General features: G+C 49.5%; 1 protein-coding gene across 1 annotated transcript in view; it reads left to right on the plus strand.

The window, feature by feature from the left end:
- Ndrg1 (N-myc downstream regulated 1) overlaps positions 1-24,860 on the plus strand; it is a 39,991-nt gene that overhangs the window by 9,305 nt on the left and 5,826 nt on the right. Inside the window, exons 2-12 of the mRNA XM_041672299.1 lie at positions 2,254-2,334; positions 3,379-3,414; positions 12,602-12,707; positions 14,517-14,637; positions 16,896-16,958; positions 17,659-17,719; positions 18,981-19,067; positions 20,902-20,958; positions 22,243-22,346; positions 23,769-23,825; positions 24,600-24,651. Coding sequence (XP_041528233.1) covers positions 2,272-2,334; positions 3,379-3,414; positions 12,602-12,707; positions 14,517-14,637; positions 16,896-16,958; positions 17,659-17,719; positions 18,981-19,067; positions 20,902-20,958; positions 22,243-22,346; positions 23,769-23,825; positions 24,600-24,651 — 807 coding nt within the window. The 5' untranslated portion in view covers positions 2,254-2,271. The remainder of the gene's footprint in view (positions 1-2,253; positions 2,335-3,378; positions 3,415-12,601; positions 12,708-14,516; positions 14,638-16,895; positions 16,959-17,658; positions 17,720-18,980; positions 19,068-20,901; positions 20,959-22,242; positions 22,347-23,768; positions 23,826-24,599; positions 24,652-24,860) is intronic.

Genomic DNA, 24,860 nt, shown 5'->3' on the forward strand with positions numbered 1-24,860 from the left:
TGGTGGCACGCGCCTTCAATTCCAGCACTCGGGAGGCAGAGGCAGGTAGATCTCTGTGAGTTCAAGGCCAGCCTGGTCTACAGAGCTTGTTCCAGGATAGCGAGGGCTGTTACACAGAGAAACCCTGTCTTGAAAAAACAAAAACAAAAACAAAAGGTCTTGAAGTACTGCGAAAAGGTCTCTTGGAGACAAATCAATCAGAGTAGAGACGATGTTCAGTGTCCTTCACCTTTGGGCTTCCGTCAGGCCTTGAGTTGGTTGAAGCCCTGTCGGAAGAGGGCTCTATGGCTCCAAGGAGCAGTCTGGCAAGTGCTTGAGGTGTTGGGAGACTGAGCTCTTCTTGTCCTGTGGTCTAGGGAAAGGGGAAAGGGCGTAAGATGGGTGAATCAGGAAGTTCAGTGAGGGAACCAGAGGCTATGCTTTGATCTCCTTTAGTTTCTGAAGGAGGAGAGAGATGGTAGAGGCTGGCATTATGTTCTAGAACCTGGGAGAACTGACCAAACTGAGCTAGGCTACAGTGTGTGATGAGTCTTTGTAAGTGCAAAGGAAGTGCGCAGGGCATTTTGTTCTACAGGCCAGTGACCAACCAAGGGGAATTGAAGCTTCCCCCTGCTGGAGGTGGGAAGCTAGAGCCCAAGGCAGGGTGCTATCTAATGGGTGATGCTCACACAGTCAAGGACTAAAGAGGGCTTGTTGGAACCCTCCCTGTGGGCAAGTTGAAGACCTCAGCTTCACCCTGGGCTCTCTGCTGAGCAGAGTTATATCAGGATCCCAGTGAACTGTGAAGTCTTCCACTCTCAGCATGAGAGCTGGTGTTGCCAGAGCCCAGGGCTTTTGGAAGGTCTCTCTAGGCTGTGTAGGCGAGGCATTCCACAGCTAAGGTCTCAGGACTGTGAACATGCTGATTTAGCAAGACTCTCAGGCCATAGCTTTTCATGCCTGCTGCCTCTGAGCTGGCCGAGGCCCAGGAATGTTCACAGATATAAAACTGACTTTGTTTTTGAAATGTTCTGGATCCCAGACCCCAAAGGCTGCATAAAGACATTCTTGTGAGGTGGTTATCTACTGGGGAGAGTCACGTTGGGGCCCCAGACCAGCACACCCCATCCACCCACGGCATGCCATGTTTTGGCTTGGGTATGTATTGGAGTGGCTGACCTCTAGATGAGGGTCACAGGGTTCCTGTGGGCTTGGGCAGCTGATTCTCAGGAATTTTGGAGACTTTAACTTCCTTTGCTGCAAAATCTACAGGTCCTTGAGCAGCTGGGATTCTTTCTAACTCAGACTCTGCCTATAGGTGGTTAGAAGATCATATCCTGGGCCCGAGTCTTGGCTTTCTCCTCCGCCCCAGAACTCTGTGTACCTTCTGGGACACTTCCGTTCTGTTTTCCAGAATTCTTTGAGCCCCATCCATGCCTGCTCTCCGTGGGCATTTACTTTTCCAACTTGACTGTGGATCTAGAAGTCTGTGTATTTATCTCCTAGGTCTGTGGGTATCACCCTCTGCCCTCTCCTCTCCCCACAAGCCCATTAGGTCAGACTTTCCAGCAGCTCTGAACTCTGTGTCTGTCTATTTCTGTAGCCCTTATTTGTTGACTTACAGGAGTATGTGCCCCAGTGCGAGCCAAGGAATTCCCTATTGCCACTCTTGTTTGCCCTGGTGGGGTCTGGCTCAGGAAGTACCAGTTGTGTTAGATTCCTTTTTCCACATCCTATCAAGCACTCAATGCCTGTAAGACCCTTGGCCTGGGTTTGTCCCCATGTCCTATTTTTTCACTGTGGTCAGACTACCTGGAGTCCTCCTGCCCAGAGGTGTATATAGCACCTGTACATGGTGATACCCAGGAGCTTTTTGGTCCCTTGATGGTTAATCTGAGGATGTCTGTTTTTGGGATGATTGGTAAAGGGGTCTCCTTCTAGAATGTATCATGAAGCATGGGGTATGCTTAATGGGTCTGGACTAGATATGGCGCCTGCTTTTGGTTCTCCATCTGCCTGCTTCGTTGTAGCTGTGACTGTAAGCCTGCTTCCTCTTTCAGAAATCTACTACCCAGTTCTGCTAGGAAGCCTGGGAAAGGTTGAGAACAGGAAGGCTTCCTTGCAGCCCACAGCATGGTCATGGCTGTGGGTGGGAAGAGCTAGGGGGCAGTGGAGAAGCCTGGCCTTTCTGTTTGTTTTGTTCATGTATTAGCTTATTCCAAAAAAGTTATCCTACTGGGAAGTGCTGACCTCCTGGCCTTTTTCTCCTGGTAGGTGTGTAATAGCAGGGACATGTCCCGCGAGCTACAGGACGTGGACCTCGCCGAGGTGAAGCCTCTGGTGGAAAAAGGGGAGGTGAGTGGAGCTGCTTCATACTGCTCCATCTTGTGCTTGTAGTAGACACACACATCCATGGCATACACAGTCATAGCTATGAGTATACATTCATTGTACATGGCATGCACACATGTGAACAAGAGCATAGCATATAAACAAATCTATGGAAAACACACTCACGTGTACACACACACACACATACACACACGCAGTACAGGCATTAATCCCCTTTGTTTCAATCCGCATTTAGTGACTCTTGATACTCTTGTCTACCACCCAGTCACAGCCCCTGGAGCAGGGCATCTGTTCTGATTGGCTTACAGTTTTCCAGCCCCTGTGGCCCTCTGCACCCTGCTTTGTTTCCTTGGCCGCTTGGGCATTAGACACTGCTGTGCCATCTTCTGTACTGGAGGCTCATGGCTCCGACTGGTGCCTGGCCTTCTACGCTTTGCATTCAGTCTTCTCAGAAAATAAGCCGGTAGCAATCCTTAACAGATGCTGGCTGGACCAGTGAGGCTCCAGGTCCTCCCAGAACCACACTGCCCTGGCTTCAGTGGAGTCAAGACCTTCTTGTCATAGAAAACTGTTCAAGGATGAAAGCTGTTTGGGCTGAAATTTATTATGTATAGATTGAGGGAAAGGCTTTGAAGTTTCCCTTATCCTTTTGTCCCCACAAAAGACTGTATTTAAATACAGAGTGCAGACCTTGACAGGCAGGAGGAGATTGCAAGCGCAGAACTGACAAGGTCCAATTTGCATCCCGGGAGTTCAGCACATGGGTGTCCGTATGAACTGGATAGCCACTTGCAGTGTCTGTCACTCAGGTTTGTGCCTCGCGACTACCTTCAGGTCTATTTTGGCCAACTGTCCTCAGAATAGGACCTAGCAGATGGGCCAATTGTCCACGGGGCTGCTGCTCCCTGAGATGAAACAGTCTCTCTTTGCAAGGACTAAGGGAAGCCCACTGAGCAGAGTTCGGATTCAGGCACCAGAGAGGACTGTGAGTGCCAATGTTTGTCTCTAACCAAGGAAATTAACCACGACTCTGTCATCTCTCCACAGACCATCACCGGCCTCCTGCAAGAGTTCGATGTCCAGGCAAGTAGAGGGTGTGGGTCTCCATTTATATCCACTGGTCCGCCTAAGCCTTTCCCTTTCTTCTTCCCATCAGTGTGGAGTGGATTGCTGTTTATATGTGAAGCCAGCAGAGAGCAGGGAATGAGCTCAGCCAATCTCCACACTTTGTAGCTTCCCCTGGAGGAAGCAAGTCTGAGTTTCAGCCAGGGAGGTGAGAGCTGAGCAGCCCCCAGGAGGGCAGACAGACATACTGCTGTGTGGCCCTGGAGAGCTGGGGTGTGGGGGGGGAATAACGCAAGTCCAGTGGACTTGGGACCCTGTGAGGTGGAGATGTACTGATCTTGGCTGTGTTAGCAAATCTGAAACTGGGGTCCTTTACCCAAGGTTGGAGTATCTAGCCCACTCAGAACTAGCTAGAGGGCCAGTCAGGGGTGTGTTTCCAGCTTCGCCTCAGAGCCATCTGTCGAGAGTGGAGAAACCCAGGTCTGAGCAATGCCCTGTGCCATCCTTCCCAAGCATGAGTACCATGGAGGGTGGGATAGGCACATGTAGGTTGTCTGCATGCATGCTCACCTAGATCTCCACCAGTTCCCACCCATGCATCTTGACTTTGACATTCGTGTAGGAAACATTCGTGACATCCTTCTGGGTCTCCTTCTCTGATATACACTCGTCCTTCTGCATAGAGGTGGGGATTCTGGCCTTGACTCTAAGGAAACGAAAAAATTAGAACAAGGGTTAGAAGTTTGCTTAGTTCCATCATTGGTCCCCATAAATTGTATGAAGGTATGAGGTAGGCTTTTGAGGGTGTATTATCAGTCTGATCACAGGGTACTTTGACTTTGGGGTTCTAGGGACTCCCAGCGTAGGTCTGAGGCCATGGCTTCTGCCTCTTCTCCTGTGAGGACAACCTATCCCACGTAGCTGGCAACAAGAAGCGGGTATTAAACTATTGCTATATACAAGCCTCGGAGTCCACTAAGAAAAGGTAGAACCTTCACAGTGCAGAGATTTCCCTTTGAACCCCAATAATGCTGTAAAGCAGGGGACACGTCTGTCTCCAAAGCAGAGGTAAATAGCCTAGCCCACACCTGTGCAACTGGTGGAAAATGCTGAGGGGTTTGATCTTACAAGCATACACTCATCGTGGCTTTTGAACAGGAGCCCTGAGCCAAGGACAGTGACCATCTGAAGGCTATACAGAGACGACACTTGCTTCCATTGGAGGGTGATGCCCATGGAATTATGAACCCTCACAACTCTGTACCCTCGGCAAAATGAGGATACCTGGAGGATCATGTTGTGGTTTTCACCCAGGGCTCCTGTCTGGAAGCAGCTTAGCCTTCTCCCCTCCAGAGGAGTCTCCTGGACACACAGCCCAGTTCCCAGCTCCCTGGCTTCCCCAGTCTCTGTCTGTAGCTGATAAATTTCCAGTATGGCTGTCACTTCTGCATTCTATGGGGAATCCATCCAAACCGAGACTTGCCTGATGTGAGAGCAGAGCTCAAACCTCAGCATCTTGAAGAAACTGACCTTTTTAAGAGTATGCAACACTGTTAGTTTTAGCTTACTTGTCAAACTCTGTGCCTTTGATGAGTTACTTCACCTTGCTAAGTAAGCTTCATCCAATGAACATAAGAACGTTCTAGTACTTAATTCTGTACTAAGCATCGTTACGAGCACTCTGAGTCTTACTTTGGTACTTCAACTGTGAGAAGTGCTCATCCAATCTCCACAAGAGCCCTGGGTACAAATTTCTAATCCCCACTTAATCTCAGTCAGAAGGCCAAGAATTGATGGGCTCTGTGTCATTTCTTGCTGGGAGACTCCATGTTGCCTGGGTGATGACTGATGTTGCTGAGACACATGCCTGGGGCTATTGGGGAGCTCTCCTGGCTGTGCCTCCCATTCTGTGACTTGTTAAGATACCAGTAGGACTCCCAGTAGTGGCTCGGAGAAAAGGCTATGACCTGCAAGGAAGAGTGGGCAGAAGTGGCCTTTAAGATCCAGGCCTTTTTAGCCACCAGTTTCCTTATCTGCATGTTCCTGGTGGGTGAAAAGACATGAGGTTAGGCCAGAAACATGCTTCTAAGGATCACGGGTGGGGACATCAGGAGAAACCCCTCCCCCCCAAATTAGTAAGGTAGTATGCATTCAGTATTCATCCCATCAGAGATGGGTGAAAAACAAGTAGACCCGGTCCACTGGCGTTGCCTGCAGAAGCAGGAGAGGGCTATGCATGGGATGGGGGCAGCTCCTTGGGTGCAAAGGATCTAGGCAGGGGCTTAGAGTATTGAAGGCCCACCAAGGACTGCTTGTCACTCCACCCCACCACTGCCTGATTACATATATCCCATTTGGCTCCCTGTGATCTGGTCCATTGCTCATCGGATAGTTGAGGATTTGGGAGAATCATTTCATTGTCTGTGCCCAGCACCACGAACACATATCTTGGTCTCCAAGGAGAGCGGAGCTCCTGGTGCCCCCAGTTCCACCCACATTCTTGTTAAGAAGGGGAGAGACAGTTCTGGAGAGTGGCTTGCCAGAGGCCACCCTGTGGTTGCTGTAGGAGGCAGTGTCACAGCCTGTCCTTTCCTGTCTCAGACCCACAGATGTCTGGGTGGTGTTGATAAAGCCACTGCCTGTTCTCATATGCGAGGTACCATACCAAAGGCTGCCCAGCCAGTACCTCATTTAACTCCTCAACAATCAAGAGAAGCATTGTGTCCACCTAGCTCAGACAGAGGTCAAAGTGGTAGCACTGGGTGTCTCACCAGGTCCATGTTTGGCTACACAGGCAGAAGTGCAGGTTTTTTTGTCTCATTGTTTCCAGGTATTAAGCTTGTATGTTTGCTCTCCTTGCTTTGTATGCAATGTCCAGAACGCCACACTTCCCATCTCACTTTCTAGGACTCAGGGATGGACAGGTACTGTGTTGAGCCGGAGGTCAATGGAATATCCTGAGGACTTTGGTTTATCTTATTCAGCCCTGCTCTGTCCTGCTGGAGACATAGAGAGACTGAGTAAGAGTGGAAGTTCTATATTGGTGGTGGCTAAGATTGTGACTTTGTTTCTAATCATTATGTTCTCTTATTCCGGGGTAGTAAGACCCATGAAACTGTCCCCTGAGACCTTGGCTATTTAATTGGCTGTGTAGGCTGAACATAGCTGTAAGTGAGAGTCCTGGGGGCCCACCTGTGCCGTCAGGGCTGAGCCACACAAGCCTCTCCCTGATAAGAGCCTGGTGACTTGCTTTCTTTGCTCTGTGGACCTTCCTGCTAAGTGCGTGATTGGTCTAGTGTTTATCTGTTCTCGGAGTGAAGGCTGTGTGTGGACTCAGAGAGTGGGATGCAAGGACCAGTTGTCCTTTTCTGGTTATCAACCCAGTCCCTCCAGCCTCAGTTTCCTCATTTGTGATACAGGAAAGTCGATAGCCTTTGTAAAGTGACTTTGTGTTATAGAGAGGGTAAAGTGGGGCTATAACGACAGTGCCATTTCAAGCAGAACACACCCCAACGTATATTGTAGGTTTCCTCTGATTTTCATTGTGGTAAAATGCACAGACTAGGTGACATGTTTACCACTTTTAAGTGTGAGGCCTGGTGGCAGTATATGCATAAAATTTAAAAGTCCACGTTCCCCCTTCCCTGCCATTCCACCTCCATTTCTCTTTGCTTGAGTTTGTTGTTTACAATCTCCTTGTGTTAAAGGGGACACATAACAGCTGTAGCTAATTTTATATAGCTTCATAACCCTGAAGCTTGTCATACTGTAGTAAAATGATGCCACTTATCTGCCATGATGTCCATAGACAAGCAGGGCAGGTGTCCTGTGCTCTTGATGAAAACTCAGGGACCTGTGTTATCATCATCATCGTGGATGATGAGACCATGCCAGCATCGGTCAGGTGGTTCCATGAGTCCACTTTGGCTGGAACTCTCTTCTGAAGAACTTTCCTATAGTTCTAGACTTGGGGATCCCCTGTCCTTAAGACTGCACTGTGGCTCACCTCTGCCATACCTCTTTGGTCTATCTGGCCAACCACATGGCTGGCACTATTCCATTGTTCACACAGAGATCTGTGTGAAGATGCCCAGGGGTACTATCAGGATAGTCCTAAGTTTAAGTCCAGGTTGACTCCTGAAAACACAGTAGTCCAGGAAGGTAGCGCAGTTGAAAGAGCTGACTTCTTAACACAAAATGTCATCTGGAAACTGCCCTGTGCTCTCCACAAATGGTCATATGTGAGTCTCATGACAACTGATAAAGGAAATACCCCCGCTCTTTTTGTGTGAACGTCTAAGATACGACCCTGGGGAAGTCCACATGGTGATGAGATGGGTGTTGATGCTGACTCAATGCCTACATCCAGAGCCAGAGTTTCCTCTGCAAGTATTTTGGGGGCTAAGGTTGGGAGCTCAGGTCCATTCTCTCACTTCTGGTTCCATACTGATTGACTTTTGCTATTTGGTCTTCAGTGGCTAATGCCTTCTACCTAGGCCTTGTGCTTGTTCAAATGGCTTCATCTGATTTGGTTTCCATGGAAATATGTTGGCACACACAGCATATGGAGCACTATGGAAAATGAGCAGCTGTTCCCTGCAGGGCCTCCTGGAGGGGAGAGGGCCAGACAGGGTGGCTGGCCTCAGGGAGGCCTGAGCTCAGTTCCTACTTCCTGCAGCTTCTTGTCTCACTGGAGCAAGCCAGACGGGAGACTGTGTCTTTCCCCTTCTGTTGCAAGCCCATTAGCTCATGGGAAAGCCTGGCAAGCAGCCATCTTGGACTAGTTTCTTTTTCTCTACACATTTGTTTCTTGTTTTCATTCCCTGTGGGTAGAGGGGAGCAGAACTCCCACAGAAGGCAGAGTTCTTAATCCCCCATTTCCTGTCCTTTTCCTTTTCCTGGTCTCACTTCCCAACAAAGCTTCTGGGATTCAGAAACCCTATTGGCAGATGACAGGATGCACATCTGGATGGGTGAGACAAGATAGCTGCTTACTCTGGGATTTCCTAGCAACATCCTCCTGGAACAGGAAAGCTCGGCTTAGGGCTGTGCCAACATGTCTGCCCCAGGTCAGGATCTGTCAGGCTGACCCAGGTAGAAAAAGAGCTTCTAGACTTTTCAGAGCAGGTGAGAGATGGCCTTTGTCTCACGTCTTCCTGGTTGTGTGACCTCTGAGCTGGGTCACATGCTCTCTGCCTCTGACCTGCTGTAGTGTTGAGTGTGAGACTCTAGAGTTGGAGGAACAAGAGACCGGTCCCACAGCATCCCAGCCAGAAGTGTCTCCTGATGACTCCCAGCACAGGGGACTGCCTGTTGTCTGGGACAAGGACAGGTAAAGTACACAGTTCTGACATCCCTGCAGCCCCAAGCCCTGCTGTGTATAGGCAGCACCTCTGTAGAACAGGAAGCCACACCAGGATAGTATTTTGTTCTTGGGTGGAGGAGAGACCCCTTCGAGTTAAAATCATAATCTGTAAGGCTTCTGAAGAGGTTAACCAAAGTCAGATGTGCATCTCCACCCCTAAAGCTGGTCTTCGTGCTAGTGGGTGCTGAGGTCCTTCTGCCTGGCTGGGCTCCAATTCTCCTCCCCATTGCTGCTGCTGAGACTCCTGTGTTGGGGACATGCTCTCCCTTTTAAGAGCTGAGGCCCTGAAGGCTTATCAAATGGGACAAGGGCTTGAAGGGTAGTTGCCACAGGGAGACTGGCTTGGCCTATTTTTAGAATGAGCCATGTGGGTTAGCCCCGAAGACAATAAAGAATGTGGCCCCACAATGGACCATTGTTACCATGGTGGCTTCAGGGCTGGCAGATGACCCGTGTCCCATGGGGCTGGGCTGATGCTCCTGTCCTATGGATTTTTCCAGAGTGTGCTCTAGGCAGGAAAGAAGTGCTGAGCCTGAAGTTAAAGCGGGGAGGGAGGCAGGGCTGGACTTTGTGTTCCCTGGGGGGAGGGGACTCATTTTGGGGTGACAATATGGATCAGGAGACCCCTGTGCTAGGTACACAAGGAGCAAAGTGTCCCTACTTTTCTGTGCCTACCTATCCCTGTCTGTGTTGTCTGCTGGCTGCCTCTGGCTGCCTGTACCTGGCTGTGTCTGTCTGCGCCTGTCAGTGCCTGCCTGTGCTTGGGCCAAGGCCTGCCTGTGCTGGGTGTATCATCACTCCCTCATAGACACTGCCACAGGTTCAAATTCGTATTCCATAGAGGTGGGAGGGGAGGGCTCTGGGCTTACTCGCTTTAGAAATCTTCAGGGTTAGGACCCCCTGCATCTCTCTGCCTTGGTGGGGACAGGCCCAGCTCTTGAAAGTGTATGTGTGGTCGTATGTGTTTGAGAGTATGTGATCTTCATACTCTCCATCCTCCTGCATCACCCTCTGTAGCACTGGGATTTCAATGTGCGTGACCACAATCACCTCGGGTGAAGCCTTGGCTAGATGTCGTACTGGGGACTTCGGGTGTAGCTCAGTGGTCAAGTACTCGGCTTGTGGATGCAAGTGAGGCCCTGGGTTCCATCTCCAGTATGTGCAAACAGCAAAAAAGAAAACATAGCACTCAAACACCCTACTCTGATGTGGGACCCTGGAATGAGGGCTCATTCTGTTTTGTACTAGAGAATTCATGTATGTTCCTTTACTAGTACAACCATGTGTGCTGCTGTACTAATACATCCATGTGTACTGCTGTTCACAGCCATCCATGTGTACTGTTTGCTAGGACACAAGCATTCCCTGCTCTACTTAAAACGAGTCCATGCATGTCCGTGTGCAGTGTTGTAATCGTATATTTATGTGTGCTGCTTTACCAATAAATCTGTGAGCACTGCAGTTCCAGTGCATTCATGTGAACCGCATTAGTCATGCATTCATGCTTGCCGCTGTGCTTGTCCATCCATGTGCCATGTTGGACTAGTTCACCCAGATGCATTGTTCTCCTACACACACACGTGGGTTGCTACTTTAGTATAGGCATGAGCACTGGGGTACAAGTACACACCCCTGTACTCTGTTATATATGTATGAATGTCTGTTTGTGCTCCAAGAGTGCCCCAGTCAGGGAATCCCTGTCCCCCTGGGTTTCACAGTCTTATTCTGGTCTCCCAAAGTCTTGCAGGAGGGAGGCTGCTCCCAAGACAGGTTAGGGTGACTTCCTAGACCATGGTTCCTGAGTGACTCCCCAGTCCGTTCTCCTCTCACATTAGACCATGAGTGCCAATCTTGTTTCTTGTCTCCTGCCTCAAGGGTCTTGTGGGGGTCCTAGATTCTGGGAGAAGGTTGGTGGCACCTGGAATTTTTGGTGTCTTTTAGTCTCACATTTTTTGCAAGTCGGTCTATAGTGGCCTGGAGGTTGCGAGAGGGCCCTGATATTTCCAACCTCTGTGAGTGTAGGGAGTGAAAGATTCAGGGAAACACAGCTGGTGGACTGGTGCACCTGCCTCTGTGTCATCTGCCCGTCTCTGATCACCAGTTGTGGATGGATGGTGTCACATAGCACCACAGGTTTCTTGCAAGAGATGACCTGGAGAGAAATGCTTCAGCTACATGGAAGGCCTCAATGTCCCCAGATGACCTAGGGAGGGCAGCCAAGAGCTAACCACATCCAAGGAGGAAGCTGTTGCTCCCGGGAGACCTGTGTCTTGGGTCCTCAGAAGCCTTGATTGACAGCAAAGACTACAGACAGCATGGAACAAAGGCAGGGTCACAGAAGGTCATCGAGGCTCACAACCTTCTACACGGGAGGTTCAGAAGACAGTGGCAGGGAAAATCAGCTCGCAGGGAGCTGGGGCTTGGAACCAAGACAGAGCCTGTCTTCTTGAGGGCAGAGGAAGGATAGACGTGTTCTTTGCTTTCATGGGAATGCATGGGGAAGACTATGGATTACTGAGGACTGGCCTCAGAGTGGAGCAGGAAAGAGAAGGGATTTGGGTGGATCACTGCAGGTTCTGTGGTCAATTCAGAATGGGAAGTTGTTAGCCCACCACGCTGGCAGCCCCAGGAGGTGGCTGCTGTGCTGAGGCTTCTTTCTGCCTTTATCATCCCTTGGATGATGGCTTAATTCAAGCAAACCTTTGCCTTGTGGTTATAGGATGACTGCTATGGAAGCTTTGCTGGGTCAAGTCTGTTACCCAACTTGACAAAGTCCAGTCCACTTCCACAGTGAGTGAGGTTGGCTCTGGTTGGTATCATCTAATATTACATGACATTTGAGAGGTGCAAGGTGGGAACTGACCTCAGCCTGTGAAAGAGGAAGGGCGAACATCAACAGATGCTAGAGACAAGGGAGCCACTGCTTTGTGTATTTGTGTGTGTGTCTGTGTGTTACTATTCTATCACTGTGAAGAGACACCACGACTAAGGCAACTTCTATTAAAACAAAACAAACAAACAAAACACAAGCATTTAATTGGGACTAGTTTACAGTTTCAGAGGCTTAGTCCGTTATCCTCCTGGCAAGGAACACAGCAGTGCTATGGAGGTGGACCAGTAGCTGAGAACTATATCCTGATCCACAGGCCAAGGGATGGGGCGAGGAGCAAGAGAAAGAAAGACCAATAGGAGGCCATTTGCCAGCTTTTGAAAACCTCAAAGCCCACCCCCAGTGGTTTTCCAACAAGGCCATGCCTCCTAATTTCCTAATTCTAATCCTATTAATGAGTTCAATTTCCTGCTGATTTAGCATTCAAATATTGAGCCTATGGAGTCCATTCTTATTCAAAATACAACATTGTGTGTTCCCACAGGAAACTGAGGTTGTCCTTTGAAATGGGAGTGACTTCTAGAAAACCTCAAATAAACAAGTATATTGCCTGTAGGATAGGAAGCTCATGCCAAATGCAGAAAACAAAGTCCTTTCCAGGGAGGGTGGCTGGGGCCACCTGTCCCTGGAGAGTGGTGCACAACCTCCCAGGACCCTGTCTTCTGCTTCCTGACACAACTTTGCTTTGCACTCCCTTCCCTTCCCTTCCCTTTTCCTCCCCTCCCCTCCTCTCCTCTCCCTTCCCCTCTCCTCCCCTTCTCTTCCCTTCCCTACCTCTTTTGGCCTCAGACATCTCTCATTGCCAGTGCAGAGCTCTGGGTGACCAAAGGAATGTGTACTTGGCATCCTCAGAACAGCTGGGAGCATAGCAGGTGCTCACCGCCAATGAGTCAGCCACACTGTTGCTGTGAATCTCACCTGACGAGCCTCTGTCTGTGATCTCTCCTCAGGAGCAGGACATTGAGACTCTCCATGGCTCCCTGCATGTCACACTGTGTGGGACCCCCAAGGGCAACCGTCCAGTCATTCTCACGTATCACGACATTGGCATGAACCGTGAGTTTGGAGAGCCCAGTCACCAGGGGAGGGAAATGCCAGCCAGGAAGGGCTGGTGATAGTCAGCTTCTCTTTCAGCTTCGGGGAATTCTCCTGCCTTAGCCTGGAAAATCCTGAGTCACACTGTGTGTGGTCCAAAGCTATTAGTACAGGATGCTCTGGAGACGGGAAGCAAGTGACGCTGCCACCTAACAACCTGTTATAGTGACTTAAAAAAATGCGTGCATCAGACTTTGATATCACCACAGAGCTGTGCAGCCATCAGCACAAACATCTTTAGGACACTATAGTGACTCTGAGAAGAAGCCTTGAACCCTTTCTCCCCTGCCCAGATCTCCCACACTCTCCAGCCCTACTGAGAACACTCTGTCTCCTTCTGTATGTCTCTAGACTTTCACATAAGCACACCCCTCCAGTGTGTGGTCTTTCATGATTGGCTCATGACTGGCCTTGTCCATGTTTTCAAGATTTTTATGTGCTGTGGACTTTGGCAGTACTTCACTTCTGAATCCTACTGAATAGAAACAACACTTGTTAGTCTGTATTTCTTCAACAAATATCATGGTCAGGCCTGTATAGTAATACCCCACTCCCAGCACCAGCTTATGTCTGAGTCATTGTTCCATTGTTGTGAAGAGATGCCATGACCAAGGCAACTCTTGGAAAAGAAAGCATTTAATTGAGAGCTTGCCTACAGTTTTAGAGACTTGGTCCATGGTCATGGCAGGGAGCATGGAGGCAGGCAGGAATGGTGTTGGAGAATTAGCTGAGTGCTACATCCTTATCTGCAGGGAGAGAGGGAGAGAGAGAGAGAGAGAGAGAGAGAGAGAGAGAGAGACTTGGCCTGGCATGCACTTTTGAAACCTCAAAGCCCACCCCCAGTGATACATTCCTTCCCCTAAGGCCACACCTACTCCAACAAGACCACTCCCAAATCCTTCTCCTCTTTTAAAATAATACCACTTCCTAATGACTAGGTATTTAAATACATGAGCCTGTGGGGGCCGTTTTTATTCAAATCACCACACTGGATGGTGGGTACTTGGGCTCTTTGAACTTAACACAGTGTTGTAGTGAGTGTTGGCTCATTGACTTTTAAGATGACAGGAAGTAACAGACTTGACGGCCTATGCTTGTCATCCCAGCATTTGGGAAGCTGAAGCCAGGGGATCATTGCGAGCTGGAGACTAACCTAGACTACATAGTAAGTTATGGGTCCACCTGAGCTACAGAAAACAACAAAAAGCCAGGTGTGGTGGTGGTGGTGCACCTCTCTGTAGTCTTAATCCTATGGGTAGATGCAGGAAGATCAGGAATTCAAGGGCAGTCTCAGTTACATAGCTGGCTGTTTTTGCGTCCGCCCCCTAGCAAGTGTGCGTATGGAGGGGTCATTCCAGGAGATCCAAGTGGATAATTCTTGTTTGAAAATCAAGATGTCCCAGATCCTACAGCCTGGAAGTCCCAGAAAAGTGGTTATGCCTTGTACTAGCCCCATGGCGATCTTGCAAGGAACTTAAAGCCCACCCAGTTCTACCCTATACCAGATCTTAGCTCTGACTTTTTCCTGCCTCTGTCATCAGAGGGAGGCCTGGGGGTGAGGTGGGAAGAATTGTATCTTTCGTTTGAGATAGGGTTTCATTCAGTATGTGAAACTGTGGTCTAGAACTTTCTGTGTGTAGACCAGGTTAGCCTCGAACTCACAGAGGTGCACAATTCTTGGGAGCTCTGCCCTGCTGCTGCTAAGTGAAGGAGTAACTGAGTGTGCTTTGCTGTAGCCCCCTCTCCTAACTTCTTTCTCATGTCCTGCAGACAAGACCTGCTACAACCCCCTCTTCAACTCTGAGGACATGCAGGAGATCACACAACATTTTGCTGTCTGCCATGTGGATGCCCCTGGGCAACAGGATGGTGCCCCTTCCTTCCCAGTGGGGTAAGAGCAGAGACCTTCACCCCAGGAGCAGGTGGGGGTGCAGGAAGAGTGGGAAATGTCAATCAGCATAAAATAAAAGTTAGCTATGGTAAAAATACTAGGTTTATTATCTCTAAGCTGGGCATGGTGACGTGTACATGGAATCGTACGTAGCGCTTAAGAAGCTGAGGCAGGAGGTTCACTAGTTTGAGGTTAGTTTGGACTCATTATAAAACCATCTCCAAAAAATTTTTTATGAAGAAAAGAAAGAAAACCCAAAACAATATAGCTTATTTCAACAACTTTTTATGGCTACCATGTGTTTAACATGGCATTTACCCTTTAACTTGTTCCTTTTTCCATTTGTGTATGTGTGCTATGCACTTATGTGTGTATACATTTTTATATGTAGGGATGCATGTGCATTTATGTACATTTATGTGTAGATAACCAAAGCTGATGTTGTGAATTACTCCCAAGTCTACTTTATTCATTGAGTCAGGCTCCCTCTATCAAACCTGAGATCACTAATAATGGTTAATCTCCCTAGCTGCTTTGCTTTACGGATGCCCTGTCTCCACCCTCGGTGGCTGGAATTACAGGCAGGCCACCATGCTTGCCCAGGATTTGCAGAGGGTTCTCAGGATCCAAACCCTGGTTCTTATGCTTGTGCGGCAAGAGCTCTAACCACTGAACAATCTCTCCAGCCCTATTTGATGGGATACATTGTAACAACTGCTGAGCAATCTCTCCAGCCCTATTTGATAGGATACATTGTAACAACTGCTGAGCAATCTCTCCAGCCCTATTTGATAGGATACATTGTAACAACTGCTGAGCAATCTCTCCAGCCCTATTTGATGGGATACATTGTAACAACCACTGAGCAATCCCAGCCCTATTTGATGGAATACATTGTAACAACTGCTGAGCAATCTCTCCAGCCCTATTTGGTGGGATACATTGTAACAACTGCTGAGCAATCCCAGCCCTATTTGATAGGATACATTGTAACAACTATTGAGCAATCGCTCCAGCCCTATTTGATGGGATATATTGTAACATGGTGTGCGGCAAGAGCTTTAACCATTGAGCAATCTCTCTAGCCCTATTTGATGGGATACATTGTAACAACCACTGAGCAATCCCAGCCCTATTTGATGGAATACATTGTAACAACTGTTGAGCAATCTCCCCAGCCCTATTTGATGGGATACATTGTAACATGGTGTGGCTGCCATCATTCTCCAGGATTCTTCCTCTGTCAAGATGGAGATACTGTGTCCAGTAAACCCTGACTCCACATGCCAGCTAGGTTGACTTGAGACAGTTGTGTCTCTCCTGTGCAGACCCAATGGGGCAGTAGAGAAACCCTAGACAGGGAAAAGGAAAGGGGGAGGGAGGGACATGACCACTGCCATGCTTCCCAATGACAAATGTCATTTTCACTTAATCCTTATCAGCCAGTAATCTGTGGCTGGGGTTATTAGCTTAATCTTGGTGAAGATGCTAAGGCATGGAGAGGACTTCAGAGCTTACAAAAGGCCATACAGTAGAGATAGAAAGTTAGGCTTCACTTCTGGTCTGCACTGGAGGCTTCTGTCTCTGGTCAATCAAGGTTCCTTGTCCAGGGTACAGATGCCCTCTTTTGTCACTGGTTCTTTCAACTTTTATCAGAGAAGGGAAGGGACACCTAGCCCCTCAGGGACAGGCCCAGGCCTAAAGAACTTGTTCAACAATGGGGTACAGTGAACTCTTAATCAGCTGACAATACCAGGGCTTTCTCCGCTAAGTCAGCCTGGACAAGTGTCTGCGAGATGGGGTGGGGATGTCATGCGGAGGCTCTTACTCCCCAAGTGAAGCCTCATGATGCTCCTAGACTTGCCTTTCTCAGAGAAAAATGTGAAGTTTATCTGCAGATTAAGATGTAAGGTGTGTGCCTCCAAGTTTACCAGGCGACTTCAGTGTGCCTAAGGTAGAAAGAACATGTTGGAACAGGATGTGGCTTCCCCCTGTCCTCTGGAGTTGAGACTAGGTGACACTCCCTATCTTGGTTGTCACCAAGGATTGAGGATAAGTGGCTGTCTCCTCCCATTTGGAATCTACTTCTTGCTTGGGAGTGTCCTCACACAGTGGATGCCAAGGGGTGGGAATATTATGCCTGTATTGCTCCGTGGAAGGGCCAGCTGGTGTCTGGTCTTTCAGAATATCCCAATATGGATAACTTGTTTCATCGATGGTCTGGGTTCTCAATATCTGCCTCTCCGTGTCTCTCACAGGTACATGTACCCCTCAATGGATCAGCTCGCTGAAATGCTTCCTGGAGTCCTTCACCAATTTGGGTAAGAGCCAGGGACTCTTTCTTCTAAGCATGTCACCTTGATCAGAAGGGAAGCCACTGGCCTCCTTCTTAGCCTGACCACTAAAATACAGGTTGGAATTCTCAGATGAGTCCAAAAAGAAGCTTGCTGTGGCTGGTACCCACTGCTTCTCCCAGCTCAACATCGTTCTTTGTCCTGTGACCCTAGTCTTGCTTCTTTAGTGGCCCCAATGCCCACTTTGTCCTTGCTTTCTTATCCTATAGAACCTTCTGGAATAGTGTACTTTGGGAGCTTGGCTTCTGTCTCCAGACTCTCATTCTGTCCCTGCAAGCTCCTTTCCTTTCTCACTGCAGCCTCTCCTAGGGTTAAACCCCATGGCTCCCCAATTTGTTCTCACTCCAAATTTCAGAGGCCAGAATAAAGCATGGGAGCGGGATGAGGCAAATTCTTTATGAGGCTTCCTGTAAATGCTCAACATCTCAGAGTCTGGCTGCAGCAAGGGGGAAAGGAGCAAGATGGAAGAGGCTCCCTAGGTCACAGCTGGATTTGGAGGGCACATCAGGGCCGCCTGCCTTTCATGGCATGAGCTAGTTTGTTGGCATCCTCAGCAAAGATATCTAAGGGGCAGAGCTCTTCAGAGCAAGTGAGGGAAGTTGATAGGGGTAAGCAGGGGCTCTATCATGTCTCCCTTCAGCGACCTGAATGTCTGTTTGGTTTTCAGGCTCAAGAGTGTCATTGGCATGGGGACAGGAGCTGGCGCCTACATCCTGACCCGCTTCGCAGTAAGTTTCTCTACAGTTTGTAAAATTATATTTAAAAAAAAATTATTTAGGTGCTGGGGAGCTAGCTCAGTAGGAAAGAGTGTTATCATGCAAGTGTAGAGACTTGAGGCCTGGGGTTCAAATCCCCAGAACCCATGGAAAGACAGGCATGGCTGCAGGTGCCTGTAACCTCAGTATGGAGTGGATTGGAGATAGGTAGAGACTCTGGAGAGGTCTCTGGCTGGCCAGCCTAGCCTAAAAGGTGAGCTTCCTATTTGATGAGAGACCCTGTTTCAAGGGAACACAGTGGAGAGAAACAGAGATAGATTCCTGTGCCTTGCCCTGGCTTCTTCATGGTTATGCTCTGTGTATCTATCTGCACGCTCGTGTATGTGACCCACACACAGACCCACAAATAAATAATGAATAAAATTTGAAAAGTGTTTTAAAAAAACAAACAGGAAAATGAAATGAGCTGTGCTTCCATTTCCCAAGGGAGAACCCCTGGGGCCATTGTGGCATGTGCCACATGGGTACCTGTGCACGCACCTCTTCCTTTCATGCTAACAGCTGGAATGCCACCGGTAGACAGGGTCACTGGCCTTGCTTCCTGAGTAGGAAATGTGGATGGTTTCCCACTCATAGCTTCCTCTGATCCTGCATTGTGTTAGCTCAGGGTTTTGTGACCCAGGTCCTCTGGGATCCTGGTGGAGTCTACGTAAGAGTCAGACACATAAATGTGGCATGCCCACTGCTGGCACTATGGGTAGCCTTTGTGACTTTTCCCTAAAGTGGATCATGTCATCCAACGCAAGGTATTTTGATGCCTGCTAAGTGCAGCGCCTCGATAGTGCTCACACATACTGTTAAAGTGCAAACGAGTTTGGGCATCAGCTTCAAGTAGATGCTGGATGGGTCTTAGAGTCCTAAATACATAGGCATTCCAGGTGACAGAGCCAGAGAGCATTACTGGGCCCTTCACACTCTAGTGTGGCTTGGCTGTTGCACCACTGGACATCTGAGATAGCCGAGGCTCTGTGAGGTGAAGGGACATGATTGACAGGTCCCCAAAGTGTGAGTGCGTTCTTTCTTCTTCTACGGCTTCTTTTTTCTGCTCTCGTGAGGACCTGATCCACTTTTGCCTGAGCTAGACCCTCCGTTCTGCACTGACAAGGCCAGGGAGCCATCCATACCTGCTCCAAGTTTCCCCTGTTGTTGGCTTCAAAGCCTCAGTGTTTTTTTCTCTTGAGTGTTATAGCTCACGTTGTGTCTCTGATTGCAGCTCAACAACCCTGATATGGTGGAGGGCCTCGTGCTCATGAATGTGAACCCCTGTGCAGAAGGCTGGATGGACTGGGCTGCTTCCAAGGTGAGATTTGGCAGGGCAAGGCAGGCAGGTGGGGTCCCAACCTCCCCTTAGGGGAGCGCCTTCTTGGCCCCACTAGTCCCTTTCCCCACTGCCTAAGAGAGCAACCTTCCTTGGCTCTGTTTAGGCTAGCAACCATTTGCTGCTGCTCAGGCGAGCTAAGTAACTCTGCCCTGGCTGCTGTCCCAAGGGTCCCTGTTGAGTCTGTTGATTTTTTTTTTAAACAATAATTATTGCTTTTCTTTTTCCTGTGAAGTCCCCAGTGATTTCTAAGGATAGGGAGAAGCTTCCAATCAGGGTGGGATAAAGCCGCTTCGGCTGGAGTGATTGGTCTCTGATTGGGATGGTGGTTTTGTTATTATGGGCAGCTGTTGAGGAAGCAGGCATGAACTGTACCCATCCCCCTTCCTGTCTGCTAGATGCTGTGAGTCTTCCTAAAGCATTGATAGTCCTGTCCCTGCCTGTAGGGCAGCCTGGAGCAAAGCATCCTCCCTGGTTTTTATTTTATTTTCCAGCCCAGAGAGGGACATTCCATTTGGGCCCACTTGGCTGCTGCTCAGCTGTTCCGAGCCAAACAAGGGCGGCTGGAGCACTGACCTCCAGCTGAGACAGACTGTGGTTTCAATGAATTCCCCACGCCTGTCAAGGCCAGAGGGACGGACATACCTAGGGGCTTTGGTATGCCAGGAGTAAATGCCAGAGTCTGTGATGCCTGGCTGCCTTATTGGATCCTTACTGTGGGAGCCTTGCTATGTCCTGATGGCATGGTTTTTAACACCTCCAGTTATAACCAAGAGACCTGAGGCTCAGGGCCTTCAGCCAGTCTGGTGCTCTTTAGCTTCAGGCAGTCGTCAAGCCAGTCCAGGATCCTAGGTCAAATGTTCATCTTTCTTACCACCTCTAGCCAAACAGGGCTACCTGTGATATCTGCCTTATCTGTCTAATACCCACAGTGCACACGTAGCATTTATACAGCTCCTGTTGTATAACTGGTGGTTTGAATTTTATGTCATGGTCTGAACATTTATTGAGCATCAGCTGCAAAAACTACTGGGCTTTTAGATTGTGCTGTATACAGGCTTTTTGGAGGTGCTGTGGGAGTCATTAGTGACTTCAGAGACTTCAAGGAATTCACAGACCAGTAACCAGACTGGAGGGGAGAAGCTGGGGGATGATGGAGGAGGAGGAGTTAGGGCCGAGTGTACCCTGCCTAGTGGAGAAGGGAGGTCATGCGTTGGGGTGATAGGGCCGCAGTACTGAGGACTTGGGAGCAGGGAAAGCTTGGCCTCGCTAAGCTGTGTTTCCACCCCACTTGCTGGATGTCTCCTCCGTGTAGGCTCTAAGAGGGAGGAACTGATGGAAAGCCAGGCCTGGTCTGCCCTGGGTTGTAGGTTCAGAAGGGGACCAGAGACAGAAGCTTTTCTGCTACACAAGCGGTTGTGTGAGCTAGCTGACTTCTGCTGAGGGAAGGTTTGTGTGGACTCACATGTTTGGAGGGTTTGGTCCCTATGGCAAAACCAAGTCATGGCAGTAGGCCAGCTTGTGGCTGGTGGCAAAAATAAAATAAACTACCTCCCTGCCCTGGAGGCCTACTGTGGATCTCAACCTTTTAAAAGTTCCCCCTTACCTCTCAATAGTGCTAAGCTAGTGAGCAGGTCTGTACTAAATTGGTCTATGGCATCCATCCCAGAGCCAAGCTCTGGCCAGGCTGTCATGGAGACCTGGGTGAGGCTCAGGGAGCCAGGTGTTACTCTGCCCCCAGGGCCCTGGGCTGGCTGACTTTCTTTTTCTACTGCTGAGTTCCAGTTGCCAATTTTTCTTCGTTCTCCCTCCACAGATCTCAGGATGGACCCAAGCCCTGCCAGACATGGTCGTGTCCCACCTCTTCGGCAAGGTGAGTGGTGGGGGTGTCTTGCTATCCTCACAGAGCAGTTAACCATGTGGCACCCAGCACAGACAGGGCCACATGGGCAGGTGGCACACACAAGGTACAATCAAGGGGTGACCCAGGCTGGAGTCTGTGAATTGTGTAATATCAGCTCACAGTCAGCAAGCCACTCACACTGCTTTCTACCCACCCCCTCTGGAGAATTTCATACATGTGTACAAGATATTTTGATCAAATGTACCCCGAGTTTTTCCCCTCCAGATCTCCCTCCCAACTAAATGTGTGTGCTTTTAAAAATTACTAAATCCTGCTTGTGCTGCTATTATAAGCAAGAGTATAGGGCTATCTGCTGGCATGGACAGCCTACCTGGGACACCATCCTTGAAGAAAACTGATCCTCCTCCTTCCCCCCAGCAGCCATCAACAGCCAATGGCTCCTCAGCCAGGGGTGGAGCTTCTCGATAACCTGTTTTTGTTGAAGCACAATGTGCGGCCTATATTTGATCAAATCCATCATCCCTCAGAGTGACTAAGATGGCGGAAGTGTCCTTCACACACCTCTTGTGTCCTTGAACCTCTTCTCCTCCCAGGCACCTCTGGTCTGCTCTCTGTCACTCTAGATTTGTCCTTGAGTCCCATACTCTCTGTGGCTGAGTACGGGATGAGAGAGGATATATATTTTTGGCTCACATTCAAGTTCAATGTCTGGAAAACCCCTTGGTTGCCCAAACTCCGCAATGCACCGCTTTTCTGTATGGGGCATTCTCTGCTGCTGAGATAATGAATGTGATGACACTTTGATGTTCCCTGAGTTTCAGGGCAGCAGAAAACATCCCCCTTTGTTTTGGGGTCGCCCAGGGCTTGTAACTGAAATGACTTAGAGCAACCCGAGGGTATCATCACTCAGTTCAGACTGTCCTCAAGTCTCTGAAGGCTGGCTGATACCCCCAAGCTGCTGCTGTTCATTTTGGTCAGATCCCCCAGGGTGTCTTTGTCATGGCTTAGCCTCCTTGCTGACAAACGTTTCTTCTGATCCTATAAGTGACAAGAACAGATTGCTTGGAGGTCTACCGTGAAGTAGGAATCCCGAGTTTAGATGAGGCTCCTGAGGGAAAGCTGGGCCTCCCTGGTGGAATCCTTCTGGGTGCCCATCGCTGTCACTCAGTAGTCTGCACTGACCACCACAGACATGCCATGAACCTACATCACAGTTGTCTCTGCCTCAGCCATGCTCTTCCTCCCTACCGCTGCGGCTCGAGCGATGACAAGCCTTTCCCTCTGTCCCCACAGGAGGAGATGCACAACAACGTGGAGGTGGTGCACACATACCGCCAGCACATCCTCAATGATATGAACCCCAGCAACCTACACCTGTTCATCAGCGCCTACAACAGGTAAGAGCCCTTGGGCAGGGGTGGGCTTGGCCATGTCTAACTGGGGTCCTCATCCGCCTCCTGCAGCAGGCCTGCAGTGGAAGCGAAGGCCAGGGCTGTACAGCTGGAGGTTAGTAGAATGGAGTCTGGGGAGGATGATGACTGGGTGGATGCTGCCTGGCCCTTAGCACTGAGTGAGCTCTGCCAGGATCTATCTGATGCTTCTATCCAGGCAGTGGGACCAAGTGAGTAGGAACCAGCTGAGCAGTCAGGGTGGAGAGTTGAGGCCTGTGCCCAAGGCTAACTAAGAGTAAAAGCTGCTGTGGCAACAGAAACACTGTGGGTATGTAGAACCCTGGAGGCTGCTGGGAAGCTTGAGGACCTTGTTAGGAGCTTTCCTGGGGAGAGGACTACACAGGGTTATTAGAATCAGTGACAGGTTCTGGAAGGCGCACTCATGCAGCCTACAGAGGCGCCTCTGCTGTACTTCCAGCACAGGAGCCAGGAGTGAGCCTTGCATGCATCTAACCTGGGACAGTGCCTAGGACTTAAGCTCCTCACAGTGAGGAGTGCAATGAGTGCAATGACCTTAGCATCTCTGATGGGCTTTGATGCTCTTTTCACAATCCTGTCAGTGTCTCAGTGCAGGAGACCTGTGGCATTCTCACTGCTGTGAGAAGATGCAAATGGGTACCAAGAAGAGGGGGGTGGGCTCCTGGATGGACAGTGGGAATCACAGGAATGAACTGGTGTCTGCACAGCAGCCGATGGAAAGGGGCTGTTACTGAGACCATTTCCTGGAGAGGAAGCAAAGCACAGAAAGGTTTAGTGTTCTTCACAAGGTCACACAGCTAGGAAATGGCGGGGTATGATTTGAATGCTGCAATGCTGGCTTTGGTCTCAGAACTTCAGAGGGCAGAGGGGTCAAGTGTTCACATGCAGGGACCAGGTCCACCCTGGACCTCTGCTAGCACAGTGGGATACTAGTGCAGGCTTTGGCACACAGAGAGGACAGGTTTGAGTTTTAGAGATGGCTTCTTGTGTTGAGGCTTCAGAACTGCTGGAGACAGCCTCCAGTTAGGAGTAGAGGGGAGGGGTGCCAGGAGGCCATTCTGGAGCTTTTGCAATGGTGGGGGGGGGGGTCTAGGTAGGGGGACAGGGAGGCAGAGACATTCAGTGAATACCTGCTTTGTTTTCCTGTAGAAATAATATTAACACTGATAAATTCCAGAAAAAATGAGGAAGGCTTCATTAGAAACAGATGAGACCTGTTGACTCATAATTACTTCTATGGACACTAAGTGGTCCTGGGGTCTTGAGAGCTACATGACCTCAAAAGATGATCTTCTAGAATGGTCTAAGGTGGGATCTCCAGTACTGGCATGGTGGGAGTGGCTCCTAAGACAGATCTGCCAATGCTAACAATGTTCATGTTGTCTACAGCCGACGGGACCTGGAGATTGAGCGGCCAATGCCTGGAACCCACACCGTCACCCTGCAGTGAGTGGCTTCCTTCCCCTCTGTGGCCAGGCTATCAGGCTCTACTCAGGGCTGCTGGTGCAGGCTTCTGCTGGGTGCCAGAAATGCCCCCGTAGGGTGGAACACTTTGGTAGAGATGACTGACCGTATCTTACCCAAGTGATCTGACTTGAACCTCTCCTTGTGTAGCTGGAGTCAACATTGGAGCAGGGAGTTTGCGACCATAACTGGAGCCTTTGAATCAGGAGGCTGACTGCCTCTGTTAAGCACATTCAGCACCAGTGGCTAAGTTAGGCTGTGCTTCCCAAAGCCTAGAACTGAAAGATACAGGACCTGGCATGAGTGTTATGTATATTTAGTAGTCAGTGGTTGCAGCTGACACATTCTGCTGGCAGTGATGGTGTCTTTCTATGGTTCTCCGTGTGCACCACACTGTTGAATACTTGTGGACCTGGCCAGTGTCATTTTCTTTATCATTCATGCCAGATGTTTTTTTGTTCTCTTAATCCCTGGAAAATTCCTATTCCTCCTTCCCCAGGTAGAGGTTGCCTTGGAACAAGCATTAAGACACAGGCATCATTGGGCTGAATTTTTTTTTTTTTACCAAGATAGAAAAAACTACTAGCCCACTCTATTCAAAGTTCAAAACAGAGGATGCTAGTGTAGGGACATCGAGGAGCAAAAGGTGCTAGGAAACCTAAGTAGCCTGTTAGAATCCTGCTGCAGCCCAGAGTCTAGCATGTGGGAACCTGGAGCTGGCTCCTGGGATGACTCCTGTTTCCCTGTCCTGTGCAGGTGCCCTGCTCTGCTGGTGGTTGGGGACAACTCTCCTGCCGTGGATGCTGTGGTAGGTATCAGTTCAGCAGACCCTGGATGCTCATCTGTATGAGTCTCTCTGCTTTTCCCTCCCAATGCAAGGATATTGTTTAATTGCCATGCCAGCCTTGGAGCAGAGCTCAGGTCAGCTTCTCAGTGTGGCCCTCAGTCCTGGCTGCCCGGCCAGGGCACCTCAGCTACATGGCAGGATTAAGGCTAGGCTTCATGGCTAGGCGTTCT

The sequence above is a fragment of the Microtus oregoni genome, unplaced genomic scaffold (genome assembly GCF_018167655.1).
Source record: "Microtus oregoni isolate MIOR12 unplaced genomic scaffold, Mior012 000022F_ref0000154, whole genome shotgun sequence".
Taxonomy (NCBI): domain Eukaryota; kingdom Metazoa; phylum Chordata; class Mammalia; order Rodentia; family Cricetidae; genus Microtus; species Microtus oregoni.